This window comes from Arachis hypogaea, chromosome 14 (genome assembly GCF_003086295.3).
Source record: "Arachis hypogaea cultivar Tifrunner chromosome 14, arahy.Tifrunner.gnm2.J5K5, whole genome shotgun sequence".
NCBI lineage: Eukaryota > Viridiplantae > Streptophyta > Magnoliopsida > Fabales > Fabaceae > Arachis > Arachis hypogaea.
This window is the reverse complement of record NC_092049.1, coordinates 16,708,790-16,725,529: the sequence shown is the minus strand read 5'-3', so window position 1 is coordinate 16,725,529 and position 16,740 is coordinate 16,708,790. Positions and strand designations below refer to the sequence as shown.

At 32.9% G+C, this 16,740-nt stretch overlaps 1 protein-coding gene across 1 annotated transcript; it reads right to left on the bottom strand.

The window, feature by feature from the left end:
* Positions 1-12: 12 nt before the first annotated feature.
* Positions 13-1,366, bottom strand: LOC112742319 (protein FAR1-RELATED SEQUENCE 5-like). The gene is made up of 3 exons (XM_025791556.1): positions 1,209-1,366; positions 984-1,077; positions 13-897 (listed from the first exon to the last, which is right to left on the bottom strand). Exons 1-3 carry the CDS (start codon positions 1,364-1,366, stop codon positions 13-15), a joined length of 1,137 nt encoding a protein of 378 aa, XP_025647341.1.
* Positions 1,367-16,740: the final 15,374 nt, after the last annotated feature.

The following is a 16,740-nucleotide window of genomic DNA, read 5'->3' as shown; positions in this document are numbered from 1 at the left end:
TCACGTGTCTCTTCAAAGCACCCTGGTGAACCCACTTGCATCATTGAGTGCTGATTTCACCTTCTTTGTCCATCTATCCAACACTAATGATGGGGGAATCTCACAAATGTGTCTGTCAACCAGAACTTTCACAATATGTTCACAAGGAATTCCAAATAACTCCATTCTTAAACAAGAACACATGAAGATCATTTCTTCTTGATGAAATTCAATGGTCCACAGAAAATCGGGCCTCCCATGCTTACACACAATGTACTTTGAGCAATCGTTGTTATTCTCTATGTTTAGCACCCGCATTGATCCAGCTCTAGAAAGAAATGACCAAATCAATAGAAATATCTCATGAGTGTAAACCTCAGCAGCAAATCGCTCTAGCAGCTCTATACAAGTCTGCATGACGGGCACCGCATGTGTAGATTCATAATCAGCATTAAATTCTTTAAAGCGCAAGTGTGAAACACACCTTTGAAAATGCTCTACAAAACTTATCAAATCATACTGCGACCCCACATACCTTGCCACAACTGAGTGTAAAACTTGACATCTTGAGGTAGTTCTAAAGCCAGCAAAAAACTTACCTCTTATATATGCAGTAGCCCACATATGCTTCTCTTCATACATGTTGTTCACCCATGGCTTATCCTCAAGGCCAAATTCTTCAATAAGTTGAACCCACTTACGCTTAAACACGGGAATCTCGTAGTCTCCCAACATAATTTTCCTGAATTTATATGTAAACGCTGGATTTCCAACATTGCTAGTCGCATTTCGAATAAGGTGCCAAGCGTATAATCTATGTCTGACTTCGGGAAATACATCTCTTACTGCATTCCTAATCGCCATGGCCCCATCAGTTATTATTAAGGTCAGGGTCTTACCCTTCATGGCAAACATGAGCTGACGCAGGAGCCAAATATATGTATCAATAGTTTCATCCACAATTAACCAGCATCAAAAACAATTGTTTGGTTGTGGTGGTTAACCCCACTGAATATGACTAATGGACAACTATACTTGTTCTTCTTGTACGTAGCATCAAAAGCAATGACATCTCCAAAGAGTTGGTAGTCTAGTTGGCTAATCCCATCAGACCAGAACAAGTTACGTAACAAACCTCTTGAATCATGACATGCCTTGAAATATAATTGTGGATCCTTCAACCGTATATCCTCCAACTTCTTCAACACTCGTGCTGTATCACTAGGAACTTGACGCTTTGCCGAGAAATCTCATTGTACATATCTCTGGGATCATAGCCGACAAATTCATACCCGCCTGCTTGACTAGCTAGAAGACCAAATATCTGTAAAGTGCTAATCCTAGACTTTAGCATGTTCATCATTTGCATAATATCTGCCTCTGTCATTTTTCTGTGGGCAGGCAACATAGCACTAAATTGTGTATCCAATAGATCATGCTTGTGTTCATTAGAGAAATAAAAGATATGCCACCTTCCAGTTTTAGGTACAAATTTTAACATCCTTTCGGGCTTCACACTTAGTTCTTGTTTCCAATCTAGGCTCCTTCTTCCTTTTTTCCATCGTGTAATATTTTTTCTCCCTGAATCCTTGCCTATGACATACAAAATTTTGTTTGTAAATCTCGCCAATACTATTCTTGAAAGTCTTAATCATCCTTGCACTAAAGCCCTTCGACTTTGAGTACTTCAGATAAAAATCAAATGCAAGCTGCAAAGTAGAAAAGTGATATTTACCAATTTCCTCCGCACAATTTTCACTGAAATCAAAGTTGTAATGTCTTGCACGGAGTCAACCCATAAGCAGCTTCAAGGGTATCTTCTGACGGATCAGATTCAGAAAAATACGCTCCCTCAGTAAATTCATCTCCGAAATCTTTTTCGAATTCATTCTGTTCATTCATCATATATTGGTCACAAACTAGCTCTTCTTGTTGGTTAATGTCATCGTCCTCCTAGTATTGCTCATCCATCTCAGTGTCCGTAAATATATCTGACATCTTAAAAATGTCCAATGAAAAAAAAATTAGTACACTCCGTCTGATAACATTACAAAAAATAAATAGCTTCTAATATTGCTAGCAGTGACGGATCCAGAAATTTTAATATGGAGGGGCCGAATTTTAAATAATTTTTTTATTCTATAAAAATAATTAACATATAGTTATTAGAGTTAGTTTTTTAAAAGATTTATCAATATATATATATATAATTATAATTTTTTTTCACAAATTTATTTTTAATATGATAATTATAAAATATAACAATATCAATAGTACATTATAAAATTATAAAATACCAATAATTTATAGCATGTTTAAGTAAAAATTATCACATATCTTATTAATTAAAATTAATTCTTTCAAAAATTTTAAAAATTTGAAAATAAATTATAAATTATTAAATATTTGAAAGACACAATACCCTTATAGATACAAGATATAAGATATCTTTATAAAATTTTTCTTTTAACAATATAAATTTAGAAGAAAAATGAGTATTTTTTACAAGAAAATAATATCTAAAGTACATAATGTGATTACCAAAATATAACTACGCAAGTTATTATTATTATTATAATATGAATGTTAAATATATTAATATAAAAAATAAAAGATTTTTTTAAATAAATATAGAGATTATTATATAAAAACTAATTTGAAAGGTACAAAGACTTGAGGGTATGATATTAAATTAGTTAAGTAAAAAATATTAGTGAATTAAACAATTAAGACATAAATCCATTACATAGTGAAAAATAAAACATATAAAACTATTAAATTACATAATATTTTTTATTTTTTAAACACATATCTTATATATAAGTATAGTTTTTTTAAATTTTGGGGGGGGGAGGGAAGGCCACTACTTGCCCCCTCTAGGTCCGTCCCTAATTGCTAGCTCATTAATAATAAAAAATAATAAAATTTATTTACTTTTAAGTATTTTTCAATGTCTGTGAATTATTAAAAGATAAAAAAATATTTTTTTATTACACAATCAATTTCATGAATAAAGTATCGGAATGAAGAATTGCAAAATTAGAGATTCTATTCACTGACCTCGATTTTGTAATCAAAATGGTGGATTGTTTTCTAAACACTACAATGAAAAAATTGATTGGACCTTTGCTGATTGTTGCAACTGTGATTATCAATTAATAATGAATAAATACTGGATATTAAATAGACGGATAAAGAATGAAGAAAAGTTGGATATTAAGTAGATGGATATTTGAAAGAAAAACAATGAAATTTTTTATAATCAAAGAGATTGATACATGATTCCAATTGTGGGATTGAATAATTGGTGATAGATTATTCACTAATTTATAATCTTAATATTAAAAAAAAGATAAGATTAGAATATCTAAATCAAAATAAAAACTTAAAAATTGAAGATAGAATTTTAAAGATAAAATAAATTAATAATAAGATAATAATTTATAAAAACGATAAGAAAAATGAGAACAGCGTAGTGCATATATAATTCAATTGATTGGGTAACACAACCAATCGATTGAATTGGGTAAATCCATATTGCTTTGAAGACTTCAATCGATTGGGCAACACAACCAATCGATTGAATTGTGAGACCTCAAGTTGCTTTGAAGCCTTCAATCGATTGGGTAATATAAACAATCACTTGAATTATAAAAAATCCACATTCTAGTCATCGTTCAATCGATTGGGTAATATGACCAATCGATTGATTTTTGCGAAAACCATATTGCCTTGTAATTTTCAATCAATTATTTTGTGATAACCTGAAGTCCAATCGATTGAGTTATGGGAACCTGAAATTCAATCGATTGTTTTGTTAATCCAATCGATTGATTTTCTAAGAAACATGATTTTACAACCCTCGACGGATGTAACGGATCAAAAATAAAATTTTTCATCGATTGGGATTGCCAAAAGTTATTACGATCAATTGAAGATCTAATTCGATATTATTTTTATTTTTTATTGTTAATAAACATAATAGATGACTGATAAAATAATAATTTATAAAATAACAAATAATTTTTATAATTAAATAAAATATATGGAGTTAATTTGTAATTAAAATTAAATAAGAACTATTTAACAATCATTAAAAAACTTAAAAAATATATTTTGTTATGGGACCATTTAATGGTCCAAACGTTTTAGGACCATCTAATCCTTTGCCGACTTCGTTACTAAAATAGATAAATGGAAGAATACTCTAAAATGATGCTAGAATATTCTTGATAGAAGTGATATACAGTAATAGACGAATTATAATAGTAAAGTAGTAATGTTATATTCTCATTTGACCATGTCTAGAAATACACTATATTATGTTATTCTGTTATGTATATACTAAAATTAATTATTAAAATTAGTTATTAATATAAAATATTTATTAAAATATAAATATATATTTAAAATAAATTAAATTATATATATTTATATATAAATATATTAATAATTAATTTTAATATATAAATAATATTTTTATTTATTAAATACTAGTTCTTCTCATGATTTCATTTACTCCATAATAATAATAATTAGTAAATATATAATTATTTATGTAATTTTTTAATTTAAATTATCAAAAAATATAATTGACATCATATTAAATTAATATTATAAAATTTTGAAAGAAATCTACTAAAGTGTGTAAAAATTTAAAAAACTCTGGAAAAAAACTGATTTGATCTCATGTATAGTTTTGTATAAATGTTATCCTATAAAAGTACGGACACTTTTTTTTCTTAATAAAAAATAAAAATTTTTTTTTAGATGTACTTAAATACATCTAAATATTATCACGTGTCAGTATGTTCAGTCTTATTTTTAACATGTATTTTGAAAATAAGTTTTGAAATAGTATATATTATTAATTATTAAAATAATAAATATTTTAAATATTTTATATAGTTAAAAATATTAAAAATAATTAAAAAATTAATTTATATTTTTATATTAATAAAATATCAAAATATCATTATAATTTATCTAACAAATATTTTATATTTTATATATATATATACTGTATTTCCATATCTTACAAAAATTTTAAATTTGTGTATCGTATCATGTTCTATGTCTGTACAAATATCCCTCCATCATAAGTGCTATCCAACTATACATAGGATGCAGTGGACACAAGATTTCTACATGCATATTTCGAATGTACAAAATTTGAAAACGAGTTTTTAACCATCTCAAGTGTATTTGAAAATTTCTTTTTTAGATATTATTACATATTTTGGACACTGAATATCTAGAATTTGGATTTGTTAAAAACAGAAGTGCAGTATCCAAAATATATAAGCTTATTTAAGTGGGTGAGTATTTTAATATAATAGTAAATAAAATATTGAAATGATTTATATAAAAAAATCCTTTAAAAAGTAGCAGTAATTTAAAAATATTGTTATGTAAAAATTTAAATATTGTAAAAAGGAAAAATTAATAAATAAAAAATAAAAAAACATAAACGAGCGCAAGGTTGAAGTCTACATTTTGATGGTACAAACAGAATTTTTTTTTTACCGAAATATTATTGTGGCTAATTTTTTTGGATATAACACCTAAGTGTGTGTAACGCAACATTATGGAGGTTAGGAGTATTTTATACTGTTATGACAGCGGTTAACTGACGGGAAGAAATTGGACGGTCCGATTTCTTTGAGGTGAGATTGGAATACAAATCGGGCCATCCGATTTGTGCTGGGCTAACATTTTTTTGCAAAGAAATCGTATCCACCGATTTCATGCATGCATAACGAAATTTTTTTTGTGCAAAGAAATCGGACTCACCGATTTCTAGCTTGTGGGACAAAATTTTTTTTGGACAAAGAAATCGGACCCACCGATTTCATGCAAACAAATTTTTTGGCAGGCCGTGCCTCTAATCGGACTGTCCGATTTAGGTTCTCCAAAAATTTGAAATGGTCACAAAGACGGTCGGACGATCCGATTTCAATGTTTATATATACGAAATTCCTCGCCGAGCTCTCTACTTCATCTTCTTCTTCTCGCAAGCTTCAAATCGTCTGAAGCTCGTCTCTGCTCCTTCTTTTCTTCTTCAGTGTTTGAAAAAAAATAATACCAAAGTTGAGAGTGTGCAATGTGAGTATATTATCATGGATGATAGAGTTATGTAAAAAGTATATTATCATGGTCAAATTTTATTACAAACATCTGAAGGATTGAAATTTGGGTGTGAAAATTCATTAGATATTATTATTCCATTCACACTATCATTTGAAGAATTAAAAAGTGTGATTTGTGAGAAGATGGATTCTCAAATATCTAGGAGAGTGTCATGTATTCTGTACAGATATCATATATCTGTATTTGGTGGGTTCGTTCAATTTCAAACGAAATACGTGACCGATGAAGCGAGCGTGCAAGAAATGTTTTCAGTGTATCTTAAAAGTTGCTCCCGAATATCGTTCATCGAACTGTATATTGAGTTCGAGAAATCTGCAGCGGACCGAGATATTGAATTGGAAAATTACAATAGTGATAGCGAGGAAGAGTTTGAAAGTAACTATGAGTTTGTTGATCTGGGTCTAGACGGAGATCAAGCTGACGACATTATGGTGGCAGATGTGGCGGATGTGGCAAATGCAGTAGCAAACCACCATCTGTTTGAGGAGCCGAGTTTCATGTGTTCGTTGGATTTGGAGGTCATGCATGCACCAGAGTTTCCTCAATATATAAATGCAGGTATTTGATAAGTTTAAATTATGATCTATACATAGATTTTGAGTTTGAGACAAATATTTAAGGTAACGGTAAATAGGTAAAATATAGCATATAATTACTACATATTTAAATTTTATTTATCAAGTAAACATGTATGTATGTTGAGAAATTTAGTATTTCGCATTCTTGTGTGATTATTAATTTATTAAATAGTATTTGATGACCTAATTGATTAATTTATTAATTTTTGAATGATTTATTCTTGATTTACGAATCATAGATAGATTTTATTATTAAGATACGTATTTAAGAATTATTTATCGAAATATAAATTTTGTGGCGTGATTGCAGCAGAGCTTCCTATTATGACGGATGGTGAATTCACCGTGAGAATGGAATTCAGTTCTAGGGAGGCAGTAATTAAGGCGATGAAAGATTATATCATTCGTAGAGGTGTAGATTATCGGGTGCATGAGTCGGAACTAATGACATTCTATGCTAAATGTACCCAGTACAGCGTAGGTTATGATTAGCTGATCAGGGTTAGCAAAATGTCCAAGAAGTACTGTTGGGAGATAAGGAGGTACAATGGTGTAGTCACACCTATACTAGGGCTACCATTTCACAAGATCATTCCAAGCTGGATTCCAACACAATTGCAGAAGCAATAAAGCCATTGGTAGAAGTTGACCCATCTATTAAGGTGAAAGCAGTGATTGTGGAAGTAAGTCGAAGTTTAACTACACCATAAGTTATTGTAAAGTATGGTTAGCAAAGCAGAAGGCAGTAGAGTCAATTTTTGGAGGTTGGGAAGCTTCATATGAAGTTTTGCCTATATGGTTTGATGCCATGTGTCACAAGGAGCCATCAGCAGCCATTCATTTTGAAACAATACCTGCGTACCAGGGGGATGACTTGGTTCCTAATATCTGTGTACTATACCGAGTCTTCTGGAGTTATTACCCTTGTATTAGAGTATTCAAACATTGCAAGCTAGTAGTGCAGGAAGACGGAACTCATTTGTATGGAACAAACATTTCAAGTAACTAGACCATTCTATTCTAATCTAACAACATACAACAAATCAAATCATTAATCCTTAATTAAATATTTAAATAATATACTCATAATAATAATTAATTCACTAATTTTTAAAAATTTTCTATTTTTTATTTTATTGATTATTTCTAACAATTAATAACATAATCATTTTATCATATCATAATCTTAATAATTATTATTACAATGTTTTTTTACTAAATTCTAACATTATCAATATTATTTTTATTAAATCAAAATATTTGATAATAAAAACTTACATAATTAGGATGATCAAGATAATTAGTAATGTGAAACTCCGAACGATTGACGTCTTTTACTCTTCGTCTCCTTGGCATTGTTGAAGGAAGGTTGATGATGGTGGTGGTCCAAATTTTTGCTCTCTAGACCGATGCTGCTTCAACAATGGGAGAAGAAGAAAGAAGGTAGGGTTGGGGATGAGGGAAACACGGGTGAAAGAGAGAGTAAAAGGGAATGGTACGATTTGTGTTTGGCATAGATATAAGCTGGGGCTGGGGAGCTTTGCATGTGTGACGCGTGGCATGTAGTGCACAAATTGGACGGTCCGATTTGTATACCTGCGATGCCTCAAATTGGAACGTTCGATTTCTCTCTCCCTAAATCAGACCGTCCAATTTGTTACTCAGCACCATCACACCCTGGTGATACACCTTGCACTCTAATAAACGCGCCATACACCACAACGATCCCAATATCAAAATTTAAAAAGTGTATTATTGTTTTTGTCGCAAACATAGATGTATTTGTCATATCTCATAAGTCAAGTGGAAGCAGGTGGTTGTTTTTATCTTTAGGTGAATCTTATGGTAGAAGGGCACAGATAATTTTGCGTCTAATTTTTATTTAATTTATTTTTATATTTTTAAATTAAATATTAATTTTTAATTTTTTAATAAATTAAACACCTTTTTTGACACTATAACAATCGCTTTGTCTTTATTAGAAATTAGTGATATTATCGTGAATAGGAAAAAAAACCATAAAATAGTTGCTAGTTTTTTTTTATTAAATAATTCTATATAATTTTACCAAATTAAAACAATATCAAGAAAAAATTATTATTGAAAATGTTTAAAATATATTTTTATCATATTTAAAACTTATATGTATCAGAATATAATTTGTATACAAATATTTTTAGTTATTATATTTATCAAAATTTAAAAATGATAAAAAATATATTCAAAAAGAATATTATAAGGTTTTATAATGTTGATCAATGACGAATGGAATTCTCGTGCGATCTAGAATTTTCACAATTAAAATCACGTTGTAAGTATAGCTTCTAGACTGACAAGAATTCCTTTCTTACAAAAGTTTTGGTTGTCACAAGTAACAAAACCCAATAAAATTTATAACCGAAGTATTTAAACCTCGGGTTGTCTTCTCAAGGAATTGCAGGGAGGTGTGTTTATTATTGGTTATGGAAAAGGTAGAATTTTGGATTTTTGAAATAGAGAACGAGTAATTTGAATGGCAAGAAAAATAAATTATTAATTATAAACATTTTTGGCAAGGTATAAGAACTGGAATTCCTATCCTAGTTATCCTTATCAGGTGTGATGAGAATTGGATTTTGCTCCCATTTAGTTAACCCTTACTGAATAAAGGAAAGTCAAGTGGACTAATTAACTTGGTTCCTCAAGTCCTAGTCAACTCCTATGGAAAGACTAGCTTTTAGAAGGATCCAAGTCAATCAGCAAATTTCAATGTTCAAACAACAGCTGAGTTTGATAACTCAAGTGTTGCCAATTACTTAACCAAAGCCAAAATGAGAAAATAAATCTACTCGAATAAAAGTGCCTTTAGATGGGAAGCAGCAGTAACATAAATTAAATAAAAGAAAGAAATCTTAAATCTGAAATATCTCAAATTGCATTTAAACATAAATTCAAATCTAACATGGAGTTCATAAGCCAAATTGAAAAGATAAATAACAATTAAAGTAATAGAATAAATAAAAGTAGAAAGTAAATTAAAGGAACCTTGAACCTGATATGAAGAAATAACCATGAAATAAAAGGAATCCTAATTCTAAAACTAAATCCTAAGAGAGAGGAGAGAGAGCCTCTCTCTCTATAAAACTACATCTAAAACTTAAAAATTATGTATTATGAGCCATCTATATTGTTCGGATACATTCCCCACTTTATAGCCTCTAATCTGTGTTTTCTGAGCCGAAAATTGGGCCAGAAACAGTCCAAAAATCGTTGGTTGCGAATTCAAACACGCTGATTTTCGCAGATGGGACGCGTCCGTGTGGAGTACGCGTTCGCGTCACCTAGCTGTATGGCCACTATAGAAAATTATATATCATTTCGAAGCCCCAAACGTTAGCTTTCCAACGCAACTATAACCGCATCATTTGGACCTCTGTAGCTCAAGTTATGATCGTTTGAGTGCGAAGAGGTCAGGCTAGACAGCTTAGCAATTTCTTCAACTTCTTGTATTCCTTCCACTTTTACATGCTTCCTTTCCATCCTCTAAGCCATTCCTACCATGTAATCTCTGAAAACACTTAACACACATAGCAAGGCATCGAATGGTGATAGGAGGGAATTAATTTTTGGTAATTGAAAGGCTTGGGAAGCAAGTTTCCAATTATAGAACAAAATTAGGAAGGAAAATATAAAACCATGCAATTTATATGAATAAGTGAGTAAAGAGTTGATAAAAACCACTCAATTGAGCATAAGATAAACCATAAAATAGTGGTTTATCAATCTCCCCACACTTAAACATTAGCATGTCCTCATGTTAAGCTCAAGAGAAAGAGTAAAGTTAGAATGGTGGAATCTCATGAAATGCAATCTATTCTAAATGCAAACTACCTACATGAATCATGCAATTTTAATTATCACCCACCTATATATATAGAGCTTACATGTGGTTAATTTGTTTCATATTTTCAAGGAATTATATATGCATAGCCAAACCTAGATCATGTTAAAGCACATTCACAATTGAGTTGGGTTAAAATATTTCATAAGCTTGCAAGACATTTAACAATTAAACAGAGATATACGGTGATGAGCTATTGAACCCTCACTGTATTTGTGTTTACTCTCTATTCACTCAGTGTTTGGGGTTAATCACTATATTCTTTTCTATTCTTGTTTTCTAAAACTTTGTTCTTCATCTAACCAATCAACAAATATTGAATACAGACATACAAAGATCATGAGGTCTTTTAAAGGTTGTAATGGGGCCAAGGTAAAGGTAGGGGTATATATATAAGGCTAAATGAGCTATAAGTTGAATCCTTGATTAGTCTAAGGTCTCACCTAACATATACTTTATATAATTTGAAATGCTTTACCTAGCTACCCAAATTTTTCCATTTTTTTTATTACATACTCATGTACTAACTTTACTTTGAATTTCACCTTATGTGCATTGATTTCTTCACTAAACTTATTATTGGGGAGATTTCAATTAAGAGAGTGTTGCACGTATAGCCCTTAACCAGCTAAGATCTGCCTCACCAATTTAAAAAGGGTTGTCACAAATTTTAGAAATAAAATACTAGGAGTATGAGTCCCAGGTCGTCTCACAACGAGTTGCAGGAAAGAGTGCTAATTTATTAATCAGAAATTTTCCAGAAAGTTGAGTTTGATAATGAGCAATTAAAAATAATTGTGAATTGAGGCAATAAAATAAACTAAGAATAATTATTGATACTCTGAATAAAAGGCCATGACTGGGGAATAATTAAGTGGAACTTCTATCCTTGTTGGGATCTTCTCAAGTATGGTGTAAAAAAGTTGTTGTTCTCACTCGATTTTTCCTTACTAAATGAGGAAAGATATGGTGATTGAACTAACTCTTACCCTCAGATCCTAGCCCTCTCCCTTAGGGAGGTCTAGTGTTAGTAGGTATAGAATTAGCCAACAACGTCCAGTTTAACCAAGCACTTGAGCATCCCAACTCAAGTATCACCTCTTAATCAACCCTCATGTCAAGTAGAGATTCTACTCCATTGACATGAAATTAATAATCATAAAAATATGAGAAGACATAATTGATTAGAATAAAATAGAGAATTTAAATTAATTAAAATAAAAATAACTTCATATATTAATAAATTCAAAATGTAACATACTTAATTGAATAGAGTCAATGAGTAACTAATTAAAAATAAAGGAATAAGGAAACAAACTAAAGTAATGTCTTCAACGGAGGTAATGACTTTCAGCATCCAAAAATTCCAAGCAAAAACATAAACTATCAATGTAATGCAACTCTCAAAACTCAGATCTAAAACTAAAAGCAATCCTAATGTGATGAATCTAAATGTGTGTGGATCCTCTTGAGTCTCTGCATGTTCCCTAGGTTTAATCTGTGTTTTTGAGCCAAAAACTGGGTCAAAAAGCAGCCCGAAATCGCCCCCAGCGTATTCTGTTATTTTTGCAGATCGCGCAGGTCACGCGTACGCGTCGTCTACGCATTCGCGTCAGGCAGCAATTTTTCTTGTCACGCGTTCGCGTCGTTCACGCGTTCGCGTCCTGCGTGCAAACTCCAATCCACGCGTTCGCGTGGGCCATGCGCTCGCGTCATTGCTCGCTAGTCATCTCCTTAGTTTCTCGTGATCCTTCCATTTTTGCAAGCCTCCTCTCCAATTTCCAAGTCATTCATGCCCTATGAAGCCTGAAACACTTAACACACAAATCACAGCATCGAATGGGATAAAGGAGAATTAAAATACATAATTAAAAGTCTCTGGGAAGCAAGTTTTCAACCATGGAGTGATTTTGGGAAGGAATTGTAAATACATACTTATCATATGAATAAGTGGGTAAAGATTTGATAAAACCACACAATTAAACACAATATGAATCATAAAATAATGGTTTATCAACCTCCTCACACTTAAACATTAGTATGTCCTCATGCTTAGTTGAAGGAGATAAAGTAAATGAGTAGGGGAATGTAAAACTCATGCAATGCAATGTAGCCTATATATATATATATATAAGACAAATATAAATTAGATTTCACTAACTCAATTCATATAGTAAATACAGATAAAATTGTAAGAAGACAGCTCATGAAAACAGAGAACATAGAATTAAGCACTGAACCCTTACTAGTAGTGTATGTGCACTCTAATCACTCGGGTGTATATGTAATCACTCTACTCTTCTCCAGTCATGCTTTCTAAAATTTGTTCTTCACCTAACCAATCAACAATATTTAACATACCAATGCAAACATCATGAGGTCTTTTTCAATGTTGTAATAGGGTCAAGGTAAAGGTGAGGGTATGTGTATATGGCTAAGTGAGCTTTATAAATTGAATCTTTAATTAACCTAAGCTTTCACCTAACATACATACACTCTATATAACTTTAGAATCATGCCTAGTTACCCATAGTCTTCACTTTTGCATTACATACTCATGTATCTATTTTTCTTTAATTTTATCACATATGCATTGATTTTTCATTAACTTAACATTAGGGTAATTTTGTCCCCTTATTCATTTAGATATTTATTGAAAAATATTTTTTTTTCAATTGGAAAAATAAACATAACTTATTAATGCACATGAACTTTTAATTTTTTCTGGTCTCACATGAGTAGGTACCCAAATTCCCATTATTTTATCATGAAGCATCCCCTTATTAACCCTTGTTCCCACAAATTTCCCATACTCAATTAACACACCATTCCTATCTTAAGCTAATCAAATATTCAATTGGGATATTTAATTGTTTTTTCGCTTAAGGCTAGTAATATGGTAAAATATAGAACAAATGGGATAAAAATGCTCAAAGTGGCTGACAAAGGTTATTTAAAGGGTAGGATTATTTGGGATAAGTGAGCTAAACAAATAATGACCTCAATCATACGCATGCATATAACATATTAAACATTGGACATATAGGATGAAACAAAATAAGATTACAATCATAGAGAAGCAAACACACAAGAATAAAATATTTATGGTTAAATAATGTAACCATATAATTAAGCTCAAATCTCACAGGTTGTGTGTTCTCAGCTTTTTAAACTATGTTCCAAATACAACTTCAAACAAGTTTACACAAAGGTTTTGATTTAAATTAGTGAAATTTTTCAAAAAGTAGGGTCTTAGAAGAAACTTATTATTTTCAATCAAGTAGAACATGTATGTGAATAACCTATTTTTATGCAATCTATCCTATTCTACAAAAGAAAATTTGACTAAATATCCTATTTTACTGGTGTTTAAGAAAAAGAAATTACCTCTAGAAGTCAGGTACTGACCGACCTCCCCACACTTAAGGCTTTGCACCGTCCTCGGTGCCATCTGTCAGGAACAAAGGGGGGCTGGTAGCAGCATCTCCACCATCGGGATCGTCATGGCTCCCTGTGCTGGTAAATGAGGTGGATTCCGAGGTGTCTGGGTCTTTGTAGTTTCCCAAAAGTAGCTCCTTGAGGTATGTGAATCGGCGCTTGTTACGGCGCTCTCTTAGCTTTGCTTTGTGTTCCTGCCGATCCAACCTTTCAAATATCTGATGGAGCAGTTGGTTTGTTGTAGGTACTTGTGGTGTTGAAGGAGGAATGTCTTCAGCCGGTTCCGTAGGCTGGCTTGTAGTGGCTGCTGGTGGTCTGATATATTTCCCGTTAGGGACGTACTGATCATCCCAGGAAAGGAAGGCTTTGGTGTCCCCAGCTCTGTAGGAGACTCCGGCTGCCGAGACGAGATCTGAAACCAAGGCGGGAAAAGGTAGGTTGCCCACAATTTGTACGTGTCCCATTGCATTCCGGATGTGTCTTGGTAAGTTTAGGTGCTGGTCTGTAAGGATACACCAGAGTAAAACAGCCATGTCTGCAGTGAAGGAGAACTCGTGAGTGCTCGAGAATACATAATGGGACATGATTTGTGCCCATACTCGGGCCTCCAAGGTAAGTGCTGAAGTCGATATCCCTTTTGGTCGGGATCGATGGTATCCGTAGATCCATCTGCTGCCAGGTTGTGCTATAACTCTGAGAACGGCGTCCCAGTCAAATTGGTATGTTTGGCGCTTGAGTGAGGCTTCTTGAAATGCGTCCAATCCTTCTGGAGCAGGGGAAAGATCTAAAGCTTGTTGAATGGCTTCTTTCATTATGGGGACTTGCTTCTGACGGACATAGACAGACTGCATGATTGGTATGTAAAAGTTGGAGTAGAATTCTACTACCCATGAGAGATTAACCTATCATGGCTGTCTCCGTAGGAATTCCCATTGTCTTCATTCAATTTGCGACTCAACAAAGTCAGCAATGTGGTTTGGGAGGATGAGAAGATATTCATTGTTGTAATTCCTCTCTGCCAGGATGGGGAACATTTGCTCACAGTAGCAGTTAGGAAACCGCGCAGTGTCCTTTGCTGGAAAAGCTTTTTCTTTTTCATCGACCTTGATGATCTTCTTAATTCTTTTTTATTGAGGGCTTTACTGCTGTTGAAGATGGCTCAGCCACTAATGCTCTTTTTGTTCCTCTCCTTGCTGGTGGTTTGGAAATAGCTTTCTCTTTTCCTTTCTTGGTGGCCATCCTGAAAAAGAGAAGAGAAAGTAATGTGTAAAGTGAAGGGTTCGAGCAAAGGAGCGAATATGATGAGTGGTAATCAATGCACGGTAAAGAGGGATGTCGTTAACACATGGTCTAGACTACATGTGAAAAGTTCATCAAAGGTAAGATAGTAAATGCATGTGATGGCAATTAAATGCAAGATGTTTATTAGCATGCCGGCAAAGGCATGAGTATCATAGATCAAGCATTCAATATCCAAGTTAGATTACCACATCATTCAAACTAACAATATGTTTGTATGGACAATTATATTTTAATTAATAAAATATAAAAGGGGTTTTGTGAAAAGCAGGCATTAAAGTAGTGGAATAGAATAAATTAAAATAATGTGCAATGCCACACGGGCTTTTTCACAAACACTTGGCATGCATGATGAAAAATTGAAAATGTTGTTGAAAGTAGGAAATGTGAACATGCAAGCAACCCTTATGAAAAGTAATATATAATTGTCAAATAATTTCATGATAATCCACAAGCAAAAGATGCAAAAGAAAGATCGAAATAAATTTTTAACACCAATAAAAAGGGATAGAAAGAAAGAAAAATAAGGGAAAATATAGATAATGAATGTGAAAAGAAAAATGTAAAACATAAATAAAATTGATAAGGGAAAGTAAAAAAGTAAAGAAAGAAAGAAAAGAACCTTGATGATGGGTGTGAAAAATAAGAATGGAGAAGGTAAAAAGTGAGAATGAATAGAGAAGGAAGAAGGGGGAAGAAAGAAATAACAAAGGAAAAGAAAAATAAGGATTTGGGAGAAGAAAAGATAAGATATTTTGGCTGATCTGGATATTCTGTGCGCTATATGCGACGCGGACGCGTGGGTCACGCGGTCGCATGACCTGAATTATGCAAATGGCGCGAGAGCAGCCACGCATTCGCACGACTCTCTGTTTCAAACTCTATTTGCCAAATTTTAAGGTGACGCGATCGCGTGGTTGACGCGATCGCGTGAATGGTGATGTTTTGAAAATGACGCGGCCGTATGGGGCACGCGGTCACGTGATGTAGCTGGTGCTTCTAGCATCAGTCCAGCCCAGCTCCATCGCAACATGCTGTCATACACCTATTTACGTCGATTTTTACAAGGCCACGCGTTCGCGTGGGTGACACGGACGCGTGGGGAGGCTATTTCGCAAACGACGCAGCCGCGTGGGTGACGCGGACGCGTGGGCATGTTCGTGCCTAAGGCACGCCTCCAGCCACGCTTTCGCGTGACTCGCCGTTCAACTTTCTTTTCTTCATAACGCACTGGTGACGCGGACGCGTCAGCGACGCTGCCCCGTTGCGTGCTCTTTTTGTTTTTTTTTTTGTTTTTAAATGAAAAACTATTATGCAAAATGCACATGCAAACTGTATGCAGCTAAATGCAGGGATGATGAGAAGAGTCATTAACATCATAAAAAAATAAAACTAAGACTGAAACGGAACAATCAT

Excerpts from the sequence above, each read along its gene's own strand:
- LOC112742319 (XM_025791556.1), bottom strand. The coding sequence starts at position 1,366 with ATGACAGAGGCAGATATTATGCAAATGATGAACATGCTAAAGTCTAGG. Across the intron at positions 1,078-1,208 it reads ATTTCTCGGCAAAGCGTCAA|CCAACTAGACTACCAACTCT; the intron begins GTTCCTAGTGAT and ends TGATGGGATTAG. Across the intron at positions 898-983 it reads CATTAGTCATATTCAGTGGG|CTCATGTTTGCCATGAAGGG; the intron begins GTTAACCACCAC and ends CTCCTGCGTCAG.